The 21965-nt window shown below is 37.0% G+C and overlaps 1 protein-coding gene across 1 annotated transcript in view; it reads right to left on the bottom strand.

The window, feature by feature from the left end:
- Positions 1-8472: 8472 nt before the first annotated feature.
- Positions 8473-21965, bottom strand: part of TENT4B (terminal nucleotidyltransferase 4B) — a 40281-nt gene continuing 26788 nt past the window's right edge. Inside the window, exons 3-12 of the mRNA XM_083870243.1 lie at positions 21635-21681; positions 18776-18896; positions 17617-17724; positions 15507-15635; positions 14037-14250; positions 13599-13725; positions 13382-13485; positions 11809-11996; positions 11077-11241; positions 8473-9847 (exon numbers count right to left, since the gene is read on the bottom strand). Coding sequence (XP_083726369.1) covers positions 9668-9847; positions 11077-11241; positions 11809-11996; positions 13382-13485; positions 13599-13725; positions 14037-14250; positions 15507-15635; positions 17617-17724; positions 18776-18896; positions 21635-21681 — 1383 coding nt within the window. The 3' untranslated portion in view covers positions 8473-9667. The remainder of the gene's footprint in view (positions 9848-11076; positions 11242-11808; positions 11997-13381; positions 13486-13598; positions 13726-14036; positions 14251-15506; positions 15636-17616; positions 17725-18775; positions 18897-21634; positions 21682-21965) is intronic.

The raw sequence follows: 21965 nt of genomic DNA, 5'->3' as shown, positions 1-21965 counted from the left end.
CACTGCTGTTACCTGGTTTGCATTTTTGGCTCTTGGATCAATTGAACAAACTTTGGGCAGTAATTTGCTGCCTTCTGTAAACAGAGCAATAGATGTCCTACATGTTTCTTGGGGGACATGAAAAGTTATTCAGGTCTCTTGTTCTATTTGTTATTTGTTATAAAGACGATCCTGCTTTCCATCATTCCAGACTTCATTAAAGTTAGTGGAAAAACAAAAAATTTTCCAAAGAAAACTTCAAACTCACAGCACTAGGAAATGATATTTAGGGAAGGCACTAAGAGTGCAAAAAAGTGTGTGACTGAGGAGCTTATGCAGAGTTTCCTGAAGGAACTGAAGGACTTAGGAATACAAATTCCACCCCTTGCAGCTCCAGAACCTGGGCTAGGAAGCTTTGTATGAATTCTTGGATTAACAACCAAAAAACCACCTGCATCTCCTCTCCTGTTCATGCTAAAGATTTTATCTCCAGAACAAGAAAATGCATTATTCCTTAAAAAATCACTGCTTGGTTAATTGCTTAAACCTTTTTACCTGTATTTACAGGTGTGATTTGTACTGAACCAAGGGCTATAGATCAGCCTGGGCTTTAATTCTGTATATTCAAGTTGACCTGTAAAAAAATGGAACATTTTCTTCTAGAAATAAAATTACTCTTAACAATGACAGATGATCTGGTCTTTGGCTTCCTAGAAAACTGTTAGATGGTCTTTATTGAGGAGTCACTCTTTTTATTAATTGGTAAGTTACACAAGAAAGGAAAATAAATGAAAAAAATGCCATTTTCCTATTAGGTGGCCTAACGCTGCAGGTGGAGTTTGTCATAAAATGGAAGATGTTATTGATTGAAAGAACAGAGAAAAGAACAGATCGTTTTATGTTCACAGTAAATGATGAAACTATTTAGCTAACTGTTTTCAATTTACACTTTCAGTATCTCTGCATTAGAAACCTGTATTAGTATAGCTTCTATACTAGAAATAAAACAAGAATACCTTGGAAAAATCAGTAAGGAACAAATGGACCATGCATATTATTAGGAGAAAACACTCTTTGTAAATTGGAACAAAATTGTAGAGCACAAAATTCTAAAAAAGTCCACTAGGAAACATGGATTTACTGGGAAAAAAAACCAAACAAAAAAAACCCCAACAAAACACCAAACCAAAACCCACCCATCTCTGTTACAAATCAATTTTAAAAGTGTGTGGACAAACTTCATCTGATTAAATCAATGTAGCCCTATTATAGCGAAACCAATGAAGTAAAAATTATTTCTATTACCTGAGGATGAAGCCTTTCATGTTACCTCACTGAGCTTACAGAAGTATCTTACTTCTTGAAGATCAGTTTATTTAGATCACAATGGGATTTTAAAAGAGAGAATACAAAGCAAAAGTATAACCCTCACTTGATTTTCCTTTTTGCTGAGAAATGGAGTGTGTTTTCCTCCAAGTAGCTGGTATTTTCAAACAAACCAATATAATAACTGCTCCAAACCTGAGAGGGACTAAGGTGGAAAATACTTACTTACTATCCTGAAATGGCAGAGTCCTGCTTGCTATCAGTGAAATCAGTGGAAGAATTCCCCTTAAATTCAAAAAAACCCAGGCTGTGGTAATTTTTAGAGAAAGGCAAAAGAGTAACCTCAATTTTCCAACAGCAAAGGTTTCTCTCCTCTGCAATAAAAATCTTAGAATTTATTCATGTAGTAACATGAAAATTATGTTCATACTCCATCTTCACTACATTTGTTTGCAGTACAACACATTATTAACTGAAATCAGCTGGGCAGTGATTAATTTCATGAGGTAAGGATTGTCTGGTGCTTTAGCTTGTCCGCATGACAGTTGGGTGTATTGGCATTACAATGAATTTTTTCATTATGTGGATAGACTACTGAACTGGGAAAAAACCTGGCTAGCTTCTAACAGGACTGTATCCAATATGGATACTCTCTGTTCTTTAAAATTGATCCATCCAGCTCGTAAAGTTTATTTCAAGCAAGGCCAGCAGCCAGTTTGGGATACAGGACAGCTGTGATGTGCTGTGCAGGCCAGATGAGGCACAATGGTAGGAAAAGCCTGTAAAAACTGAGACACTGATGAAGACGCTAAAGAAAAAATGGAAATAAGTAAGTTTTCAATAATGAGATCTGAGAAATAAACATCAATCCTTATTTATGTCCTTTTAGTGTTTCACCAGCTCATCACAATTGTTTATTATATTTTTCTCTCCCTAAGCAGCACCAGAACATTAAGTCTCTCACAAATGTACAAATACCATTATTATAGTTCACAACCACTGGGTTTTTGTGGACAGATTTTTATGTCTAAGTGTGATAATTATAAAAATAACTATATAATAGAAACTACAGAACTGCATTATTTCATTACGTGTTATTGTTTTCTATAGCTTTTACTTTAAAAATTCTCCTCTAAAATTGTAATGTAATAGAAATAATAGAAATAAAGCAAAGTAATGCATTTGAAGATTTGGGTGTTCTTTTTGGTTTGCCTTTTAAAAATCACACTGTCCATGCAAGGTAAAGTTACCAAGCCAATGCTCTCTGTAACTGCAAAGGTTGGATTCCTTCTTTTCCACATTAATGCCTCAGCTTCCAGCTTCCCAACGCCTGTATTTGCCTGTACTCTCCAAGGAGTTTGTTCTGCTTCTGACAAACCCTCCTGTGACTTTGTTCTGAGGAGCTCAGAAGTGCTGACTTGTTACAGAGCCCTTGGTGTAGGGGAGCAGGTCCAGGGCAGTGCAGTCTCTGCCCAAGCCAGAGCTGCCCCTGTGCACAAGAGACCAGGGCAGCCACTTTCTTAGAGCCAGTATTGCCCTTACCCCCTTGGCTTTTCACCCTACTAACATTGTGCCAATGTGTTTTTTTTGCAACAAATTTCAGTTTTCTCAGTTCTACCCTTAGATTAGTGGGATTCTGTGGGAAATTACCACTACCTGAAGGTACTGTGTGCATAAAAAAAATTATAAAGCAGAAGCCTTCAAACTACCTTTTGTAGTTGGAGTTGGTGGATTAGACACTGCACAGAAGCGATTCAGTAGGTGGTTACACACTGCAGGTCAGACACACTTGAAATTGTCAGCAATTATGCTTTATGACATTATCTTGATGGATAAAAGTTGATATCAAGACTGGGTTAGTAAGACACTTTGGGATGAAAAAAATGTTATAGAAATTAGTACATTATTTTTTATAAGTTATTCCTCCCATGTACTGTGAAAAATTTTGAAAAGGAAAAACAAATATGCATTGAAACATGAAAGATTTCTACCTGCTGTTGGGTTAGCCATTGATTTTTCTAACTGAGAATGTCTTTTCCTAGTTACTGATTACCAGGCTACCACAAAGGAGCTTGATTCAAGGTCCACTATAGTGAAAAGGGAAAAAACCCCAACCCAGCTCTAATCAGTCTCCTACTTATTGTAAGAATGAACAACAGTCCTGTTTGGAAATAGGTCACAAGAGGAGAGATATGCAAACAGCAACCATTAATGCACATTTCACCTAAACCACATCATGTTATTTTTGTAAGAAAGCTATTTCTTCACACTCCTGGTGCAATATTCTGTTGTGTACAGACCAGCAAGATGTATTTGTTTGGGGATTTTGGGGGTTTTTTTAAGATGGGAGCTTCAAGTTCAGAACAGGTATTTTTGTGTTACATTGCCAGGCAGCATAAATGAGCAATCTGAACCAGGATTATTTTCAGATTTTGCTGTCACCAAATCTAGCACAACAAATGAACTTTAGACCTGGGAAAATGCAGCCGAGAGTGCAGATTAGTTTCACTAACAGCTATTCAGAAGCATTTGATTGCTTAATGATCTTTAAGCTCAAGAGTCAAACATTGCTTCATACAGAAGCAAAAGTCGTTTTATATACCCGCACAAGAGCATTTTATTTATTTTAAACAAGCAAAGCACTCACCAAATCTGCACTCATGGTTCCTCGGATTTCTCTGCCACCACACAAACACATTCTTTACAAGCCAGCTCTTGCATAGAGTCAAGTGGTTTTTTCTGGCAGAGTTTTGCACTATGGGAAAGTAGGACTTCATTACACAGAAAGACTAAAAAAAATCAGCCTCACATCCCAACATTAGATTGTTGAATAATTTACACAGAAACTAGCTTCAAATATGGGTATGTGAGGGCTAAAGGGACATATTCTTACTTCAGCCTGCTCAATCAAAGGGGTTTTGGTCTATTTTGCTTTAAAGAGCTGCTGTAGCAGCAGGGAATATCCCTCTTAAAGCACTAATGATCTGCATCCCCTTTTGTGCTTCACTATAACCTGTTGGACAGCATTTGATAAATGCCACTGCACCAAAAAACAGAGTGAGCTCAGAGTTGAAAAAGGATTAGGAAACTCAATGCAGCAAGTTTCAAATGTCAAGAGCTATTCAGACCTGCTACAGAGAAGAGACACCTTCAAGAGATTCACTGCTGAGGTCATTTGGTATCCCACAGGTAATGCCTGAGCAAAGGGACCCACCAGAACCCCACAGCACCTCACTTCCATGCATCCTGGAAGCAGGAAGATGATATTCCTCCAAATGGCTTTTATGCAGAGAATACTCAAGATTTTTCATCTTCCCCTACTTGTAGGTGTACTGAAATGATTTTTAGGATCCCATCAGCTTTTAACAATTAACTTACAGCAAAATAAAATTCACATTCTTTTCTTGCCCAGTTTTATTCATATCCTGCATTACTACAGGAAGGAGCAAATGGGAACAGGCCATCTCTGAGCTGGCTCTTGCCAAGAGGAAGGCCCATTGAACAGCATGGCCAAGATGCCCAACAAAGGCACCACGCTTTTCTCTTACAAGTTTTTGGAGTCCACAGATTAATAAAATGATCAGGGTGGGCCAACCACTAAATACAGACAGAATTAAAATCAAAAGCTTTTCAAAAATAACTGATCTAAATTTAAGAGTTATCTATAATGCATGTTAATTTGATCTAACACTATCATGCCCAAGTAAACAGCCACTTTCTGGCCTCTTCCTTTCTATTTTCTTTTCAAGCAGGTATTTGATAGAAACTTTAGGCTTGTAAAGACTCAATAAAGCCATTTCAATTTTAATTCCTGTGTTACTCAGGATATTAAGTAACTTGCAAAGGCTTCTTGGTGTTGGATATTTCTTTCCCTGGGATCATCTCAAACATCCTAACAATCAACTCTGAAGATTAGTTCATTAGGCTGCAGAACAAATTACTACAGGGAAGAGCCTAAGAGTACTTTGGCACAAAAAAATCTACAACCATGAAGAAATTAAGCACCATGAGAACAGCAAAGCTGTTTTCAACCTGTGGATGAAATAATGAATAATGTATCTGTCAAAATTGCTACTAAATAACTCCTGGAAATACAGTCAAGATACACATTTAGGTCACTGCACCTAGAAAACACGTTTGAGGAAAAAATTTGAAACCACTACAAATTAGGTAGAACATAAAGCTCTCAAAATCTGCACTTTCAAGACAAACAGTTTTAAGACATACTAAACTTGATTCTTAGAAAATTATTTTGCATTGATAAGCAAAAGAATCAAATTCTAGGAATCAGCAGAATAATCACTTTTTGCCCTTTAACAGTAGATGGAATAATTAATTTTTTGTTACAGCCTCTAAATAGGTAAATATACTACCTTCTTGAGTAATTACACTTTCTCTCCTATAGCTTTTACTCTTTAGGAAATAATGTTGGAGTCAAGCATTCAGTTTTAAGATCTATCACAAGTTTTAACATCCATCAAGATGTCAAATGGCTGGCTGCATTTATTTACAATACATTTTCCAGGTAAGACTATTTTCTAACCTTCTACTCACTTTATATTTAGGATATACTCATGATGACTCCAGACATAAAACAGAAAAGGTCAATTTTGAAAGTATATAAAATAAGTTGCCACCAGCCACTGGACTACAAGTATTTTTTAAAGATTTAGTTCCAGGAGAACAAGTTTTAGTATTTAAAAACCAAACCAGAATCAAGTCATGTCTCACAAACAGGAAGATTTACTCACATTTCAGCTTCTTTTCTGCCACAAGGGAGATGACTGTTAAGTAACAAATACATCGATTTTAACTATAAACACAATTTGATCAATTTTCCTTTCAGTTAAAAGATTCTCAGCAAACCAATTTACTGCCAAACAGGAAGATACATGAACATTTCAGCTTATCTATGTATTTCCAATGGTCTGTAGTGGACTACAAGAAGGAAAACTACCAGAACTTGCAATATGTGCACGTCTCACAACAAGAACACACTTCAGTAATATCAGCCATGCTTCAGGAACTGCTGAACATGGATTTTAGCTGGAAGTAAATCCAATTAACTCTTGCATAATCCTAAACAACCCCCCTCAGCATGGCAGCTTTGAGCAGCTGCTGCCCTGCAGCTGCAACACCACCCCAAAGCCAATTTCAGAAGACAAAGAAAATGGATCCTTCCATAAATTTCCTGTGTATTTGAAGATGAAAATTAGACAAAAAAAAATCATACATTAAAAAAATCTTTACACATGTATTATCTTCCATTTATTGTCAGGAATAGAGTTTTCCTGAAAGGAAAACCAGCAGACCAGGGCCACCTGAACAAAATCAGCTTGCAAACTCCAGACAGAGGGGCCCAGGACTCAGCTGGGGAAGGTCCCCGATAATACAAAAAATGTTCTTTGAGTAACTCTGTCCACAGTGCTGTGAAGGGGGAGACAGGGTGGCAAGAATGGTGATAAACTGCAGTAGTTAGATTAAACATTTATTTTTTTTTTTCATATATTCACAAAATCTTCACAAAAGTATTGAAACTCAAAAAGGAATTAGACTTGAGTCAAATACAGAGATGAAATGTACAAGACAAATGAGCAGGCAAACTAAAAGGTCTTGAAAGTATTTTACTTCAGATTGAAAAACGAACAGTTCAACTGTTCCGTTTAAATAAAGTTTTGCAAGATATACAGTATTTTATGAATACAATGCTGGTCATTTGAGGCAATGTAAAATACCTCAATTTTTCCTTCATGCTTTTTTTTTTTCGCTTTTTTTCTTTTTTTTTTTTTTTCTTTTTTCTTTTTTTTTCTTTTAGAAAGATACTGTTTACCAAAAAGAAACTTGAGCAGTCCAGGAAAAGCTATTTTCCATTAAATTTATGAAAACCATAAATTGAGGCAAACCTAAGATTCCCAATGGAATCAAGATTATCTTCCCGCTACCACCACCTTAAAATTATCACATGCTTATTGGAACACTAATATCTGCACCCTAGGAGTACATTTGCTTTCAACAATGAGGGTGATTCTTTTAAAAACACTTCAGTGTGGTAAATGCGATACAGATCTTTGCAAGTATTAAGTTTTGGAACAGTTTTGCTAATAGCAGCTAACAATACTGGATTAATATAATTTATAAATAATTGTTCCCTAAGCGGTGAACATAAGTCTACACATTCACAATAATCTAAAACAAAATAAATAGTGACTATGCATAATGTGGTACAACTTTTACTAGTTTCTATGAAGAAAAGCTGAACATCTTGATAAAATTATCTGATCAAATTAAAATATGACTCTAAAAATTAACAAAAAATCGTCAAATTAACATCTCTTAAGCTTAGTGTTGGAGTAAATGTTATGACTTTCTGTATTTTCAGAATATATATATTTTCCTTTTTGAAGTAAAACACTTTAACACATTGAAAATGTTTATTAATTTAAGTGATGACATCAGTTCTGGTCTCATTTTACTTTAAAAATCATTGCACTCATTAGTGCCCAGGTTGGTCTGTAGTATTCTGTAAATGTATATAAAAAAAGATTCTCAAAGCTAACAGTACTTTTTATAAAAGCATCATCTCAGAACTGCTGCATTTAATACAGCCACATATGCCAAGTACAGACTCTCCTCTTTACAGAAATATGTGAAAGTAAATGCCACTTAACTCTCCACCACTGAAGTGTCCCAACTCCTGTTCCAAACTATGCCTGTGAGTGCAATTCTCCATTTCATTCACATTCATGGCATCAAAGGTACTGCAACCTAGACTTGTGATGTGACTGAACCACACACATGTGGAGTTTCAATGAAATGACAACTAGGTCAATGAAGAAATATTATGAGATATGAAAGGTTTGGGTCTTTAAGGCAATATAAAGTATATTTCATTATTTGAAATTGTTTTGTTTTTAATATTTAAGTGTAAATATAAAAATGCCTAAGAGGGGAGTGAGAAAAAAATACTTTAATTGTAAAATTTACTTAAAGCTTCAACAGTTATCATCTCCTACAGGAGTTAGCAAAAATATAAAAGACAAAAAAACCCAGACCTGGAAGGGAGAGGAAAGGCACAAACAAGGAGGCATGGGATTAAAGCAGCCCAGGAATGCAAACATCTGTAACAAACTGAGTTTTGTTGTTTTGCTTCTTTAAAAAAAAAAAAAAAAAAAAAAAAAAAAAAAAAAAAAAAAAAAAAAAAAAAAAAAAAAGGAAAACAATCACCATCATCAATCAATCAATCAATCAAACAAACAAACAAACAAACAAACAAACAAACAAAAAAAAAAAAAAAAAAAAAAAAAAAAAAAAAAAAAAAAAAAAAAAAGGAAAAAAACCCAAACAAACCCCAAGTGGCCTTTTGCTGTTTCTTTAAAGAAAAAGAAGGAAGAATGGAGGAGAGACCACTAAGGGGAGGAAGAGAAGGATGCAACTAGAAAACCCCATTGCCTGAAATGATGGCACTCTAGAAAACAAGGTGAAGGTTACTTCTCAGAGATGACAAGCTCAGTGTCTACACAAAGTACATGTACACTTTATACAAATGAAAATCTTCATTTGCCACCATAAACCTTTCTTTCAGAGAAACAGCTTTTGCAGATCAAAAGTTCTATGAGATCTTCCAAATGCCAAGAAAAGAAATTCTGAGCAATATAACTAGTAATGTCTCTTTATATGGATGTTAAGATGACAATTCAGATAATTTCCCAAACTAATCCTGAGAAAAATTTATGTTTACAATTTAAACAGTAATGTTATGTAAAAAGTATTAACAAATCCACTATTACAAATGTCAGTTTTCCTATATGGTCATCTATATATACACAATAAAATGGTAAGTATATGCAAAAATAATTAAAAAATCATGCACAAATTACTTTCACCTTTAAAGGCTGGGTTTCCCTCAAAATACAATTTTTTGCCTTTTTTTTCCTATTTTTTGTGTTTTATTTGTTTGTTACCACCCCCTAGACACACTGAGTACTATCTCTACAGGTCAGCATGAGCTGATGGGAAATACATTTATTTTACATTCAAGCTTTTATATCCTAAATGACCCTGTTGTAGCATATGACTTATCAAATGAGCAGCCTTTTTTCCTCTTTTAAAAAAATTATTTTTTCCTTTTTTTTTTCCTTTTTTTTCTTTTTTTTCTTTTTTTTTTTTTTCTTTTTTTTTTCCTTTTTTTTTTTGCAGTGATCAATCTTCATGTTCCGTTCCGTGGCGAGCTGGGAAAAAAAAATGCAGTTGCTAATCTATGTCTGAACAGTCTGAAGCTCCAGAAGAGATCCAAGGAGTCACTATCAAACTATCCTGTAGCATGAGATCATTGCACACAGAAGAACAGTCATAAAGTAGGCAACTATCTACAAAGGTCTGACAGGGCTGCATCCCTCTTGTGTTTCCTCTTTTTGCCGTGGAAAAACTGATGGTGTGATTTGCTGCCTTGGTGTTGTTTGTTTGTGACTGAGGTACCGTGGCTTGAGTTTGTTGGACCTTGGAAGCCTTTGTTAGAAGAGCGAAATAACCGCGCGGATCCGTGCTGTGGAGGAAAGAGAACATGGTAAATCTGTGTTACTGGGAACAGAGCACGGCAATCACACAGCCCTGCTTCTGCACAATGAGCACAGGGATTTATGAAAACTTGCTGTGGCAGAAGAAACCTGGTCAGTACTGAGACAGCAGCACAGCACTGCCAATCTCCCACCTGAGTGGTTGCAAACGAATGTTCATCTCTAGCCCCAAACAGATCCAGAGAGAGGAGCAGAGCACTTGGAATTTTGGAAAGTACACAGGTTTTTTACAGAAAAATTCATAATCCAAGACAGCTCAAACATGATCCAGGACTAATCTTATGTCACATCTTTTCAGAGATGGGGTATGTCAGATCATAGATGTGCACATTCCAGCCTGGAATTAGTTCTGCCCAGTAACACAAACACACGCTCACAGCATAGATGTGTGAACTGTCTTCTTAGAAGACAAATCATCAGCAAGTAAGAGGCATGTCTTCAGAATTATTTTCAAGAAAAGTACTCCAGAAGGTTCTGGACTATATTTCAAACATAAAAGATCTAATTCCTGAAAAACTGTAAGAACTTAAACTGTGTATTTCCAGGGTATACTGTATATGGATGCATAGAATATTTCCTGAATACTGAGTTGCCATAGAAGCATTCCTCAGCGTGGGAAATCTCCTAAATGCATAAACTGTGATAGGTGTCATAATAAGGATGTTTGTCTGCAGGGGAAAATGAAGGGGAATGTCATATATCAGCAAAGAATCTTCACCTCCCTTAGTGGAAGACAAATCAACAAGTAGCACCAGCTAAAAGAGCAGCGAGTCAGAGTTTTAAACACATTTTTGCTAACTGCTTTCACTGAGTGTAGGCACACCTCATTTCTCAAATTTCACAATCAAAACTGGACTGACATGCTTTTTTGCAAAGGAGGAAATGGGTGCAACACAGCTGTGGTGTACAATTTGGTCAAATTGGTTAATACAATGAGGCAAATTTGGTGTCCCAAAATAAAGTCAGGCCAATTTCATCTGTTTTAAAGCTGGGAAAGACACAGTTGCAAATTCATCTGTGCAAGCTTTAAAGAGAACCAAGTGGCTTTAGGTACAACCAGTGCTGGAAGTTTTCTAAGGGGACAAAAGGGAGGTGAAAAATGCAGTGTTCCCTTTCCAGAACAAGTTACCCTTCCTTGGGGGATATGTGTAATATTCAAATAATCTGCACAGTTGTTGTTTTCAAACATTTCACAAACCTGAGATTTGTTTGTGTTGCTGGATGTATTGGCTGTTTGGCTATTTTGTGTTTTCCCACTTGACTGGGAGGATTCCAGTGACACTTCTTGTGACCCCACTCTGTTTGTGGTAGACTGACGACAACTCAACTGTTTAGAGGTTTTGCAAGGTGTTCCATCAGAATCCTTAAGGAAAATGTAAAGGATTAGTGAGTTTTTCTTAAGAATGAGTATTTCTAAAAGTGAATTTTCCTTTAAAAATAAACGGTGAACAAAAATGAAATTTCTTTATTTTACTAGATATTAAAATTCTTTCAATCCAGAATTCTTATCGAGTAAAACAGATTTAAAGATGTATTGATATGTGATTTGGATTTTAAGATTTGCCTTTTATTTTTTAAATAGAATTCCCACACAGATTTTTTTCCAAAACTTTTGGCCTGTTTGTTTTTTAAAGCATGTGGCTTAGGACTACCAGACTGTTTTACTTTTGAAATACAGTTTTCCAGAGAAAAGAGGGCTGTGGAACTTTTTATCTACTATATTCACTTTCTGCATGTATTGTGTCAAAAACACACTGCAACTTATATCTGTATAAATTGCATAAGAGTTAATATCTTATGCAAGTTAGGATTCTGGATGAATTAATTGACTAGGATTGTGAGCTCCCAAATGTATTTTGTGGCAATATAAATCAGAGGAACCAAAACAAAGAAATTTTAAAAAGCAAGTCAGAAAACCTCCAGTACTTACTACATCACTAGAGCTGGACAGTGTGGATGATGATGATGATAAAGGACCTGATGAAGAATTTGAAGAATGTTTACTAAGTGTTTCTGAAGTTTTATTTCTAGGTTTTCCCAGTGCTTCATTCTCTTCAGCAAGATTATTGTTGCATTTGTCCAGCTGCTGAGTATCTACTATCAAGGTTACTCCATTACCTAGTAAAAACAAAACAGAAGCATCACCACACATTGAAATGCAAAAAATATGTTGCCTTGGGGTTTTTTAATATAGCTACTAAGGTACAAAATAGGTGTTACATCCCACAGGACATGCACAGACACACCCACACCCTAAATCCATGCAGACACATGTGAGTGCATCCCTGTGTATGCACTGCAGGCCAGCACCTCCCAGAGGGCTGGTGGCTTCCTAGCAGGATCCATTAATGCACTGCCCATGGTTTGAGATGGAAATTAGGGACAGAAGAAGGCAGTAACAAAATTCAGATGTGCTGCTGTAGATTGTTTCATACCACGCTTCAACAGCACTCAAATACATTGGTTTAAATACTATTCCAGTTTTTCTTCTGCTGGAGCTGCTAGGATCAGAATTCCAAATGAGCCTCATTGCTTTGTAGGATTTCCTAAACTGAAAATTCAAGGTACAGAACTTTCATATCTCACTAAGCTCTGCCTTTAAAAAAAAAATAATTGGAACTTAAATCTGAACTAAATCAGCAGGACAACCACTCTTACTGTCCCTAATATGGGGTTATTTGTCTTTTTTTGATTGCTGTTTTATCTCCAGTAAGACACTTATGAGGTAGAGATTTACATAATGCCCATGCACATAGGCAGCTGAAAGGGAGGTGATGGGAGCTCCTGGGACTGAGCAGTGGCTGTCTGCCACTCCTGGGGACAGCAGAGCCACCAGGGCCTGCAGGCTGACAGCTCCAATGGCACACAGCACATTCTGCTGACAAATCATTCACACAAGCTCTAAAAACAAGTAAACAAAATCCCAGCCTAGCCAAAAGAATGGGTCCTTGCAACATCATCTCTGATTAACTGCTAACAAGAGAACACTTCTGACAGGGAACATTCTAAAATTAACTGGAGACTATTAATTTTAGTTTGAAAACTTCCAGACAGCAGATCCATCTGCACCAAAAGAAGACAACTGGCTGCTGCATAATAAAAATTAAAAATGCAGAATTTAAGGATTCAGATTTAAACTAGCATGCTCATAACTAAAAAGGTTTGTTAAAACCTTGTTTTAACATCTAAAGGACAAAGGAAGTGTGACACTGACAACGTGCTAATTTAAATTTGAAGTTTTTCCAAAGTCTCTTTTTGGAAGGTAGCAGTCTTTACAGACCTCTCTACTGACCAAATCTATTGTAGTACAATAAAGATGGGGACATTTTACTCATTTACAAATCTGACTTTCCTGGATGAAAAGACAGGAATACTGAACTAAAAAAGGAAATTGCTATTAAGACACACACGTTGACTTATGTGAGGCAAAAGCAACAACAAAATCAATACAAGCAGAATGTGCAGGAAGTTTCCCCCCTCAGCCCTGCTGAGTCAAAACTCACCATTACATGAAGATTCTGTTCTGCTTTGCATTCCCCACTGCTTGGATATCCAGTCTCTGTATGTGGCCACTTCTTGTGTTACTCTAATTATTCTCCCTAATATACTGCAAACCAGGAAAAAAAAAAAAAACAAACAACAAAACCAGCAGACAATTAATTTTTAGACACAGAGAAATATAAGCAATGAATGTCTGAGATTCAGACAAGGAGACTTTACCTTTCTGTTTCGTTGTTGGGATAGTATTTCGCTATTGGGGAAACCGCATGGCTCAGAACAACATAGGCATAATCAAAGGCCTGCTTCACCTGCATGGCACCATAGGAACTCCTCCCAACATCATTACCTTAAAATAAGAATAGAAATAAGTGAGTGAGATTGAAACTGTGTTTATCACCTTTCAGGCAAGAGATAGTAATCTGTTTTAAAAATTACCCTTAAGTCCCAACTAACTGCAGCCGCCTCTTGCAGAGCAGGATTAGCATAAAGCATAAATATTCGAAAGAGCTTAAAATATCTACAGATATTTAGATGTAAAGAAGTCCAAACCAGCAATTCACTGGGTAAAAGTATAATACATGCAGAAAAAAAAAAATCCTGCAGTGCATCCATTAAACATCCAACAGTACTGTTAATCCATTTGGTTTCTGAGGATACCTGGCTGTAATGGATCCTCGATGTACAGCATTGATGGTCTGTAGCCATCCAACATGCTTTTCTGCACTTCATCCTTGGCAACATAAGAACCACCATCCTTTATTCGGATTCCAGTCTTCAGATAATTGAAGTGACGTCCATATAATTCAAAAAACTCTATTAAAAGAACACCATAGTTGGCATTGGGCATACAGGCATCTTCCCTGGGATGCAGCTATTAAGAAGAGAGAAAAAAAATTCATTCTTTTAAGACTTCAAGTTCTTCTCTTTTTCACAGAAAAGATGTCTAAATACAGTAATAAATAATAATAATAAAACAGATGTCTAAATAGAGTATTTTCCCTTGATAAAGCAGTTTTGCATCTTTAAAATAAGATGCCATGACAACTTTTATAAAATAATTACATCTTAAAAAAAAGCTATCAAGCACTAATCTTTTTGCATTTGAACTTTTACTCCAATAAGTGAACTTCCAGCACTAATGTCAGGGTTCTTGTGAAAAAGCAGATATTTGCACCTCACAGACCTGGGTCTCCAACACAGACATCTCATGTGCACAGCTATATACAGGATCCTCTCTGCTGTTAAGTAAGCAGCCTGAGAGACTAAACAAAACCAGCTCAGAATTGTAACAGATATGAAACCTGTCTCTTTTTTTGAATTATTTTCTTAATGAACAAACAGAAGTGCTGTTACTCAACATAAGAAAAAAAGGGGTTTGGAGAGATTTTGGTTTTAAACTATATCCATGTTGCCCTTGTTTCTTTTGTGTTCAGCAGGGAACTGCAAAGGCACTTGGCAAACACCGAGCTCCAGTTCCAGGCTAAGGTTTTAGAGTAATTACAGTCTGGAAAAGTATGGACATACACTTGCAAACACAGTTATACATAACATTTAGTTCAGGAAAAAGAACAGAGCTGATACAACCAGAAATCGGCTACTTCATATTTGTCCAGTATTTCCCTCTCCCAGGCACAACAATATAGATTTATCTTGTGCATTACATTTAAGAGAAAATTGTAAAACATGTTTGATATCAGTTTAGAAACCCAGAGAACCAAGACTACACTGCATTTGTGAAAGCACATACAGAGTGTATGACCTGGAGACCAAGTGTTACAAAGGACAGCTGCAGCTAACACCAACCTTATGGAACTTGTTCCAAGCAAGTTATACAACATTCAAGTTGTTTTACCCTGAATGACACATGTCATATCATGTGTATCAAAATCATATGTATCAGTGCCTGGCACTGCTACACCAACAGATGTTCCAAATATCTTTCCTACCCTAAGTATCAGCGTCAGAGAAGGAACAGAAGACAGGTGGGGTATGTCTAATTTAAATGAAAAGAGAGTGCAATCCCCAAAAACTGATAGCTTAAATGATTAAATTTAAGGGTTGATCAAATTCCTTGTTAAATTGATGTCCTTATGCACTAATGGCATTGATAGATTCTATTGAACTTACCTGAAGGAAACTGACAGCCATTAAAAAGAGACTATAAGAACCAATTCCACCTGTAAATACTTCATTAAGGTCCCTCTGCAACAGGAACTGTTTCAATACTAAAACTAGAAATGGTAACACAGGATATTTCTGAAAGAGAAAAACAAAGCTGTTACAATACTGTGATGCATGCATCCAGTGGATGCTAAGAGAGCATACTGAAACTATCTGTTTTACTGTATTTTTTCTTAAAGCTAACTATAAATCTAACCTATCACTTTTAAAAATGATGGAGAAGCCAATGCCCTGTCTGTGACCAACACAGGTATTTTACCTGTTTGACTCTGGTGGCAAATATTAACAACAGAAAAAAGTTACTACATCATAAAATTTCAAGTATTTGGGTTGAAAATATATATATATTCACACTTGCTTTTCTCATACGAGTGAAAAGTATAGCAAAGGAAGAACTGTGGAGATATTGACATCTGTGACAAAAACATCTTGCAATTGAGAGGTAGCTCAAAGTGCACTGAGATTTCAAAGTGTCCTTGCAAGTACTTTGGATGCCCAGAGTTAAAGAAAGCCCTTCAAAATTACTACACTCAGGTAACATTTTCAAACAAGTTAAATATCTTTGAGTAACTGATCCTTTAATGAGTTTATCTGCATGGATTCCTCTAAGAGGTGTGGAGAACACAGACCTTTGGGACAGCAGTGGAGGCTGGACTCTGTACATCCCCCAGCAAAAGAGGCTCAATAATATCACTGCTTTTATCAACAGAGCCAAAAAGTTCCTTAGTGTCACAGATGAAATGTGGGTCATGATGTCTGTGACTGCAAAAAGATTAAAGGGAAAGAAGAATTTTGCTAAGAACTTCTCTGCATGAGCCTTACAGTGAGTATTGGGAGCCGTATTTAACTGAAGATCCCTAACTATCTAACTGAAGAATCTAAACAATTAAGAACTTCCAGTCAGGAGATGAAGTGTTGAATATCAGTATATACAAAAACTTAAAGATGCCATTTTTCTCAGTAAACTGCATATTCTTAATCAAGGCTCCAACTCCTCAGACTTCCTAAATAACCTGGATGAAGAGAATGAGGCATTTTAAAGCCTAATGCCAAATGGGACATCTCACTCAGGTATTGAAGTTATGCGGGACAAAATAAGACCCAAGAGAATGCCCTACAAGTGTTTTACAGAGAGTGCCTCAAGAACACCAATGAAGTCACTTGGCAAGAGCACACCAAGTTTTCTCCAAGTCAAACAAAGGACCCTGCACAGCAGCACAGCCCCCTGTGCCACCCCTTCCCCAGCTGCCCGTGCTCAAGGCCAGCTGTGGTGTGGCACAGCTGCACAGCCTTGGCTCAGCCTGCTGGGAAAATAGCCCTGTGGGAAAGCACTGTGGGGAAAACCTTGCTGGAAGTGCCTCCACTCTGCTTGAGAGCTGTTTCCCATCTCAGCTCTTCCCTGCACTGTCAGCCTGAGCCACACTGCCCTGCACAGCTGCTGATCCTGACCCTAATCCTTACCCTACAGCCTCGACATCCTCACTGGCCACTTGTCTGCCAGGCACTGGCCAGTCTGGGAGCTGACTCCAGCTACTGGCACCAGATTTGCTCTGCTCTTTGGGCTGGGGGTACCACGGGGCTGCAGCCTTGCCCCTGCTGCCTCACACAGCTCCTGCTCCATCCCCAGGGGCACAGACCCCTCTCACCCCCTGACCCAAGGCCAAAGGGTCACAAGTAACCCAGGCAACTTGATTTTCTATGCTTTCACACACAAAAACACCTTCAGGCTTTCATGAGAAGACAATCTTCCCCCTTGAAATTAGTGCATATTTTAATTAACTGCAGTTAGAAGAGGAGAACACTTAAAACAGGGATTAATGCATTTTCCTTAATTGTTGTACCATTAAAACTATTCCACATTTTATTCTTGTACTTTAGTATCTTCATGTCTTTTAAGGCAATAGATCTAAAACTTAAAAACATCCCTCAGCATTATCAGACAACAAAAAACAAGAGTAGAAGTATATCTCTAGTGAAGATGCACTTGAAGTAAAACAGAAAATAAAATTAAGTTATCAAATACTCAGGGTGTAGTTCCATGAGAGTGTTGCCTAACCTTGATAAAATCTTTGATGAGCTGGGCTGCTTTAACCCCATTCTGTACATTAAAGCTTATATCAACTTTTACTTCAGTGAAGGAATCTGTCAGTTTAATAATAGGTACCTGCAAAAGAAAGATACAATAAGTCAATACAGATTTCCAAGACACACTTGGTTTCATTTATAACTTCTATGCACCAGTAAACCTGAAAGTTTTCATGAATTTATAGAGAAGAGATCGGCAGAGAAATCAGGACTCCTATTCATTAACTCAGTTGCCTTGCCAATCTGTTAGCATAAACTTTGCTTTTCTAGCTCATAAACACTATTTTCAATTTACTGTCCTGCTGAACAGAACTTAATGCTTCACCCTCCAGGTGATTTATTTTGGATTGGTTTGGGTGAGTTGCTGTTGCAGCAGCTCAACTCTGGTGGGGACCACAGACACCAGAGGGAGACAAACACTGGAGAAACACAGAGAAATGGTCCTGGAGACATCAGAAATGACACAACTCATGTCACTGAGGTCATCACTTCCTCACCAAAATGAACTTCAACCATGAAGAACAAGATATGGAGAGTACTCTGATATATGTTCACCTGAGTGATTACCAAATCACCTCTCTCTACTGATAATAGCTGATAATAAGTCATCTCAGATACCCCAATACTCTTACATACTTACAATTAACAAAAGCTGGGAAATTATAATGGAATTAATCTATTTTTTTAAAGACATACCACTACCTATTTAGACAAGGCTGTACTTAGCACTTCTATCTGAAAACTGATTATTCCTGCTTACTTGCAAAAAGAAAAAAGAAATTACTTACTTATGTAAAAACTCAGCCCAGAAATGCACTAGTATAAACACATCAATGCACAAAACTGACTAGTCCAATCACTCTTAAAAGCAACAAGTTGTGCATATGCAGTATCAGATAATTTCCACAACTGAAAAAATGGGTTTGTTATTGCACTATCAATTATTTTGTCAGCAATAAAAATCATACTAAATAAAAAATTCTATATGTTCTATTTGAAATTTAATATACAAAGTAGTCTCTGTTTACAAAATAGTTTCTGCTTATGAAAATTCATTCTTTTAACTAACATCTTTCTTTGATTAGAAATTTAGCTTAGAACAAGGAAATACCCTCTTCCCCCAAACTTACAGTTGCTTTATCTAAAACCTTTACTGAGTTTTCATCTGCTACATTGTGCTTTCTAAGAGCTTCTTCCAGGGTCCAAAGAGGTAATGTCTCCCATTTTCCAAACACAACTAAATCAATATCACTGAAATGGAAAAAAATATATTAATTCAAATTAAAGGACCAATACACTTAAAATACAAACAACTGACATCTATACATAACTCAAATAAAGCTGACAGAACATAGCTTAACCAAATTATTAATTCTGATTTTTCCATGGAAATGGTTGGAGATGAACCCTTACACTTGGGGAAATACAGACCATTTCAGGTTACCTAGAGGAGGGGACAGATAAACATAAATCAATTAGGCTGCAAAGCCTAAGATTAGTCTCCTCAGGCCACACTGTGAGCAGAGAAGGATCAGCTTCTCTGGAGTGATTCAGAGCAAGAAATTAACTTGTTGTGAATCACCACCTTTGGGCTATATTCATCAGGAATGTCGATTTAACAGCCTGACACCAAAATGAAAAGTCCTGTTTCCCATCCTCTGGCCCAAATGCATAACCCTTGTCTCCTCCTTTGCCTAATCCACAGCAAATCAGTTCAACCTATGAATGGGTCTGGCAGAAACCTTCTTCACTCCCCCTTTAAATAACCCACAGGATATTCTGGGGTAATTTCCTGCCTCTTTGTATCTCTAAGTTGGTTTTCTGGGTAATCAGAGCACCAGAGGGCACAGGGTAAACTGCTGGCCTGCAGTGCCAAGAACAGGAAGCAAGGAAATGGAGAAGAAAACATGGCAACTTGGACTTCAGGAAGCAACAAGCTATTAAATAAGATCAAGCCACCTAATTAATTTCACTCATTAACTCAGCTCCTTGAAAGAGTGTCTCCACCCCACTTCACTTCCTCCCTATGCACACACATAGTCATTTCACTACACAGGGAGCTGACATCCTAATTCAATCCCTAAACTCAAATTCAAAAGGTGGCTGGTGTCACATCTGAAGCCAGTGAAGGCTACTGTGAGATCCTGAGCTTCTCCCTCTTTGCTCTTCAAGTCCCTTGATGTCCCTGCTTGGCCAGGAACACAAAGGGGATGAGTGTGTAACCCTACAGTTATGCTAGCAGGATGCTTCAGTGATATAGAAACTGTGTAACACAAAACACAAAAAACTTTAGGAAGTTTTATATATAAATACTTCCCCCTGCAACATATTCTATAGATTTGCTGGCTGACAAACAACTCTGCTTTAACAATCCCAAAGAAACTACATCTGCATTAGATGAGCTGTCTCCTGCCAAGCAGCACTTCAGCCACAGACCACTGGGCTGACAAGGATAGGCAGCTCCTGGCTGCTTTCAGAAATGTGTTCAAAACTGGCTTAGAGAGCAGGAAATGCTGCTGGACATTTCTCTTTTAAACTAAATTAGTGTTAAACCCATTGCTGACAGTTAAAAAAAAAAACAGGTCGAGACGTTTTTCTGATGTACACCAAGAGAGAAAAAGCAGCTCTGTTGCCACCTTGAGCACAGACACTGCCTGCAAAGAGATCCAGCAGCAAACAGCTGTGAGCCCAAACCTTCAACAGCAGCTTAAGTTAATGGATATAGAGCAAATCCCAACAGAGACACAGCATTAAAAACACACTTCAGGCCTTTTGTGAATCCCAGAGCCTGAAATCTAAACAAACTACTACTGAGGGGTAGGGAAAACTAGGGCAAAGGGTAGCTTTGATAGAAGGCAACAGTGAATTAATGACCAACACAGAAATGATGACTATTTTGAAAGTCTGGCAAGCACTGCCACAGGAAGGTTTTTTGTGGGTTTATGTCCTGTATTTGAAGTATCTGCATTTGTTCTCCCCCAAAACCTCACCTGAAACAAACACTCAAGAAAGGCAGTATATGACAACAGAAAAGCATTTTTTGTTACATCTGTTTCAAAACAATCAAGCAAAGATAGTACAGTATCTATCAACTGGCCAGGAATATCTATCTGGCATTACCACCATCAAATCAATTTAATTAAGCCTATTTAAAATAAATTTTTAAAAAACCGGGAATGAGGCCAAATGTGAAAACAATGAGTATTTGTACAAACAAACAAAACCCAAGCAATTAGACTTCCTTCCCACTCCTGAAACTAAACCAGCTACTAAAGTATCTGTCGGGTTCTTTCTTTCACAAACAGAGATAAAACAATGATGAGGATATCCCTCACCTGCAGTCAGTCTCCTGTTCCCAAAGTATGGAACTCAATTCAAAAGTTATCCTCAGATTTATGCTATTTAAAGGTGTTTATCTCCTGCAGTCATTCAAGCCTTTCACTCAATTTCTATTTAGTTGCCATAAATACTCACAATTTCTACACAGAAGATACCAGTCGCACTGATTAAAGACTATTTATGAAAACTAGCAATAAATTTGGAAAAAGTAGATGTTGACTATTTTACAGATTTCACATAAGAAGACTGAAAGAAAAAACCCAATTCTTCATGTAAAGTTTTCTCTTCAGCAGTAACATTAACAATGCCATGTTAAAGGTTTCAATTTAGTAATCTGGGGAGATAAAATTTTGCTTTTCTATCCAGGCCAACATCTTCTTCTGGTATTAATGTAAGCCTTTATGACCACATGGTAACTCAAATCCTTCTAATGATACATGCAAGATCTCTACAGATGTGTTACAGTCAATACTCTTATTTATTGTATTTCTATACACTTTGAAGAGAACTAATAGCTTAACACTTTCTTAGCATAACAAGTATTGACACAAGTAACCCAGATCCTGGGAGAGTAGACAAATAACCACAAGGTTACAGGTCCAACAAGTTAATTTCCTCTTGTGTGGAATTTACACTGAAAAATTACTAACCTTGTAGGTAAATATAAACCAGTTTTAAAACTTCCAAATATCTGCACCTGAAACACAAGAAAAGGATATATGAGAAAACATACAGGAAGAAATAAGAAATTTTTTAGGCTTCAGAAGACAAAGAAGTCTATTAAGCTGCTTGTAAAGGCTGGCTATTGCTACCCTCCACTGGTAGATTTTGGTATTGCTAACAGGCACTCCTGTTAAAGCACACACATCTCCAGTGTACTACAAACAGCCGATCCACATTGGTTTTACTCATAAAACATTAATAACTTTGACTTTTCTAATAAAATTGCTGAGCAATGTAAAAATTCTTCTCATGACCAAA

This window comes from Zosterops lateralis (genome assembly GCF_965231275.1).
Source record: "Zosterops lateralis genome assembly, chromosome: 12".
NCBI classification, from domain to species: Eukaryota; Metazoa; Chordata; class Aves; order Passeriformes; family Zosteropidae; genus Zosterops; species Zosterops lateralis.
This window is presented reverse-complemented; position numbering and strand designations above follow the sequence as displayed.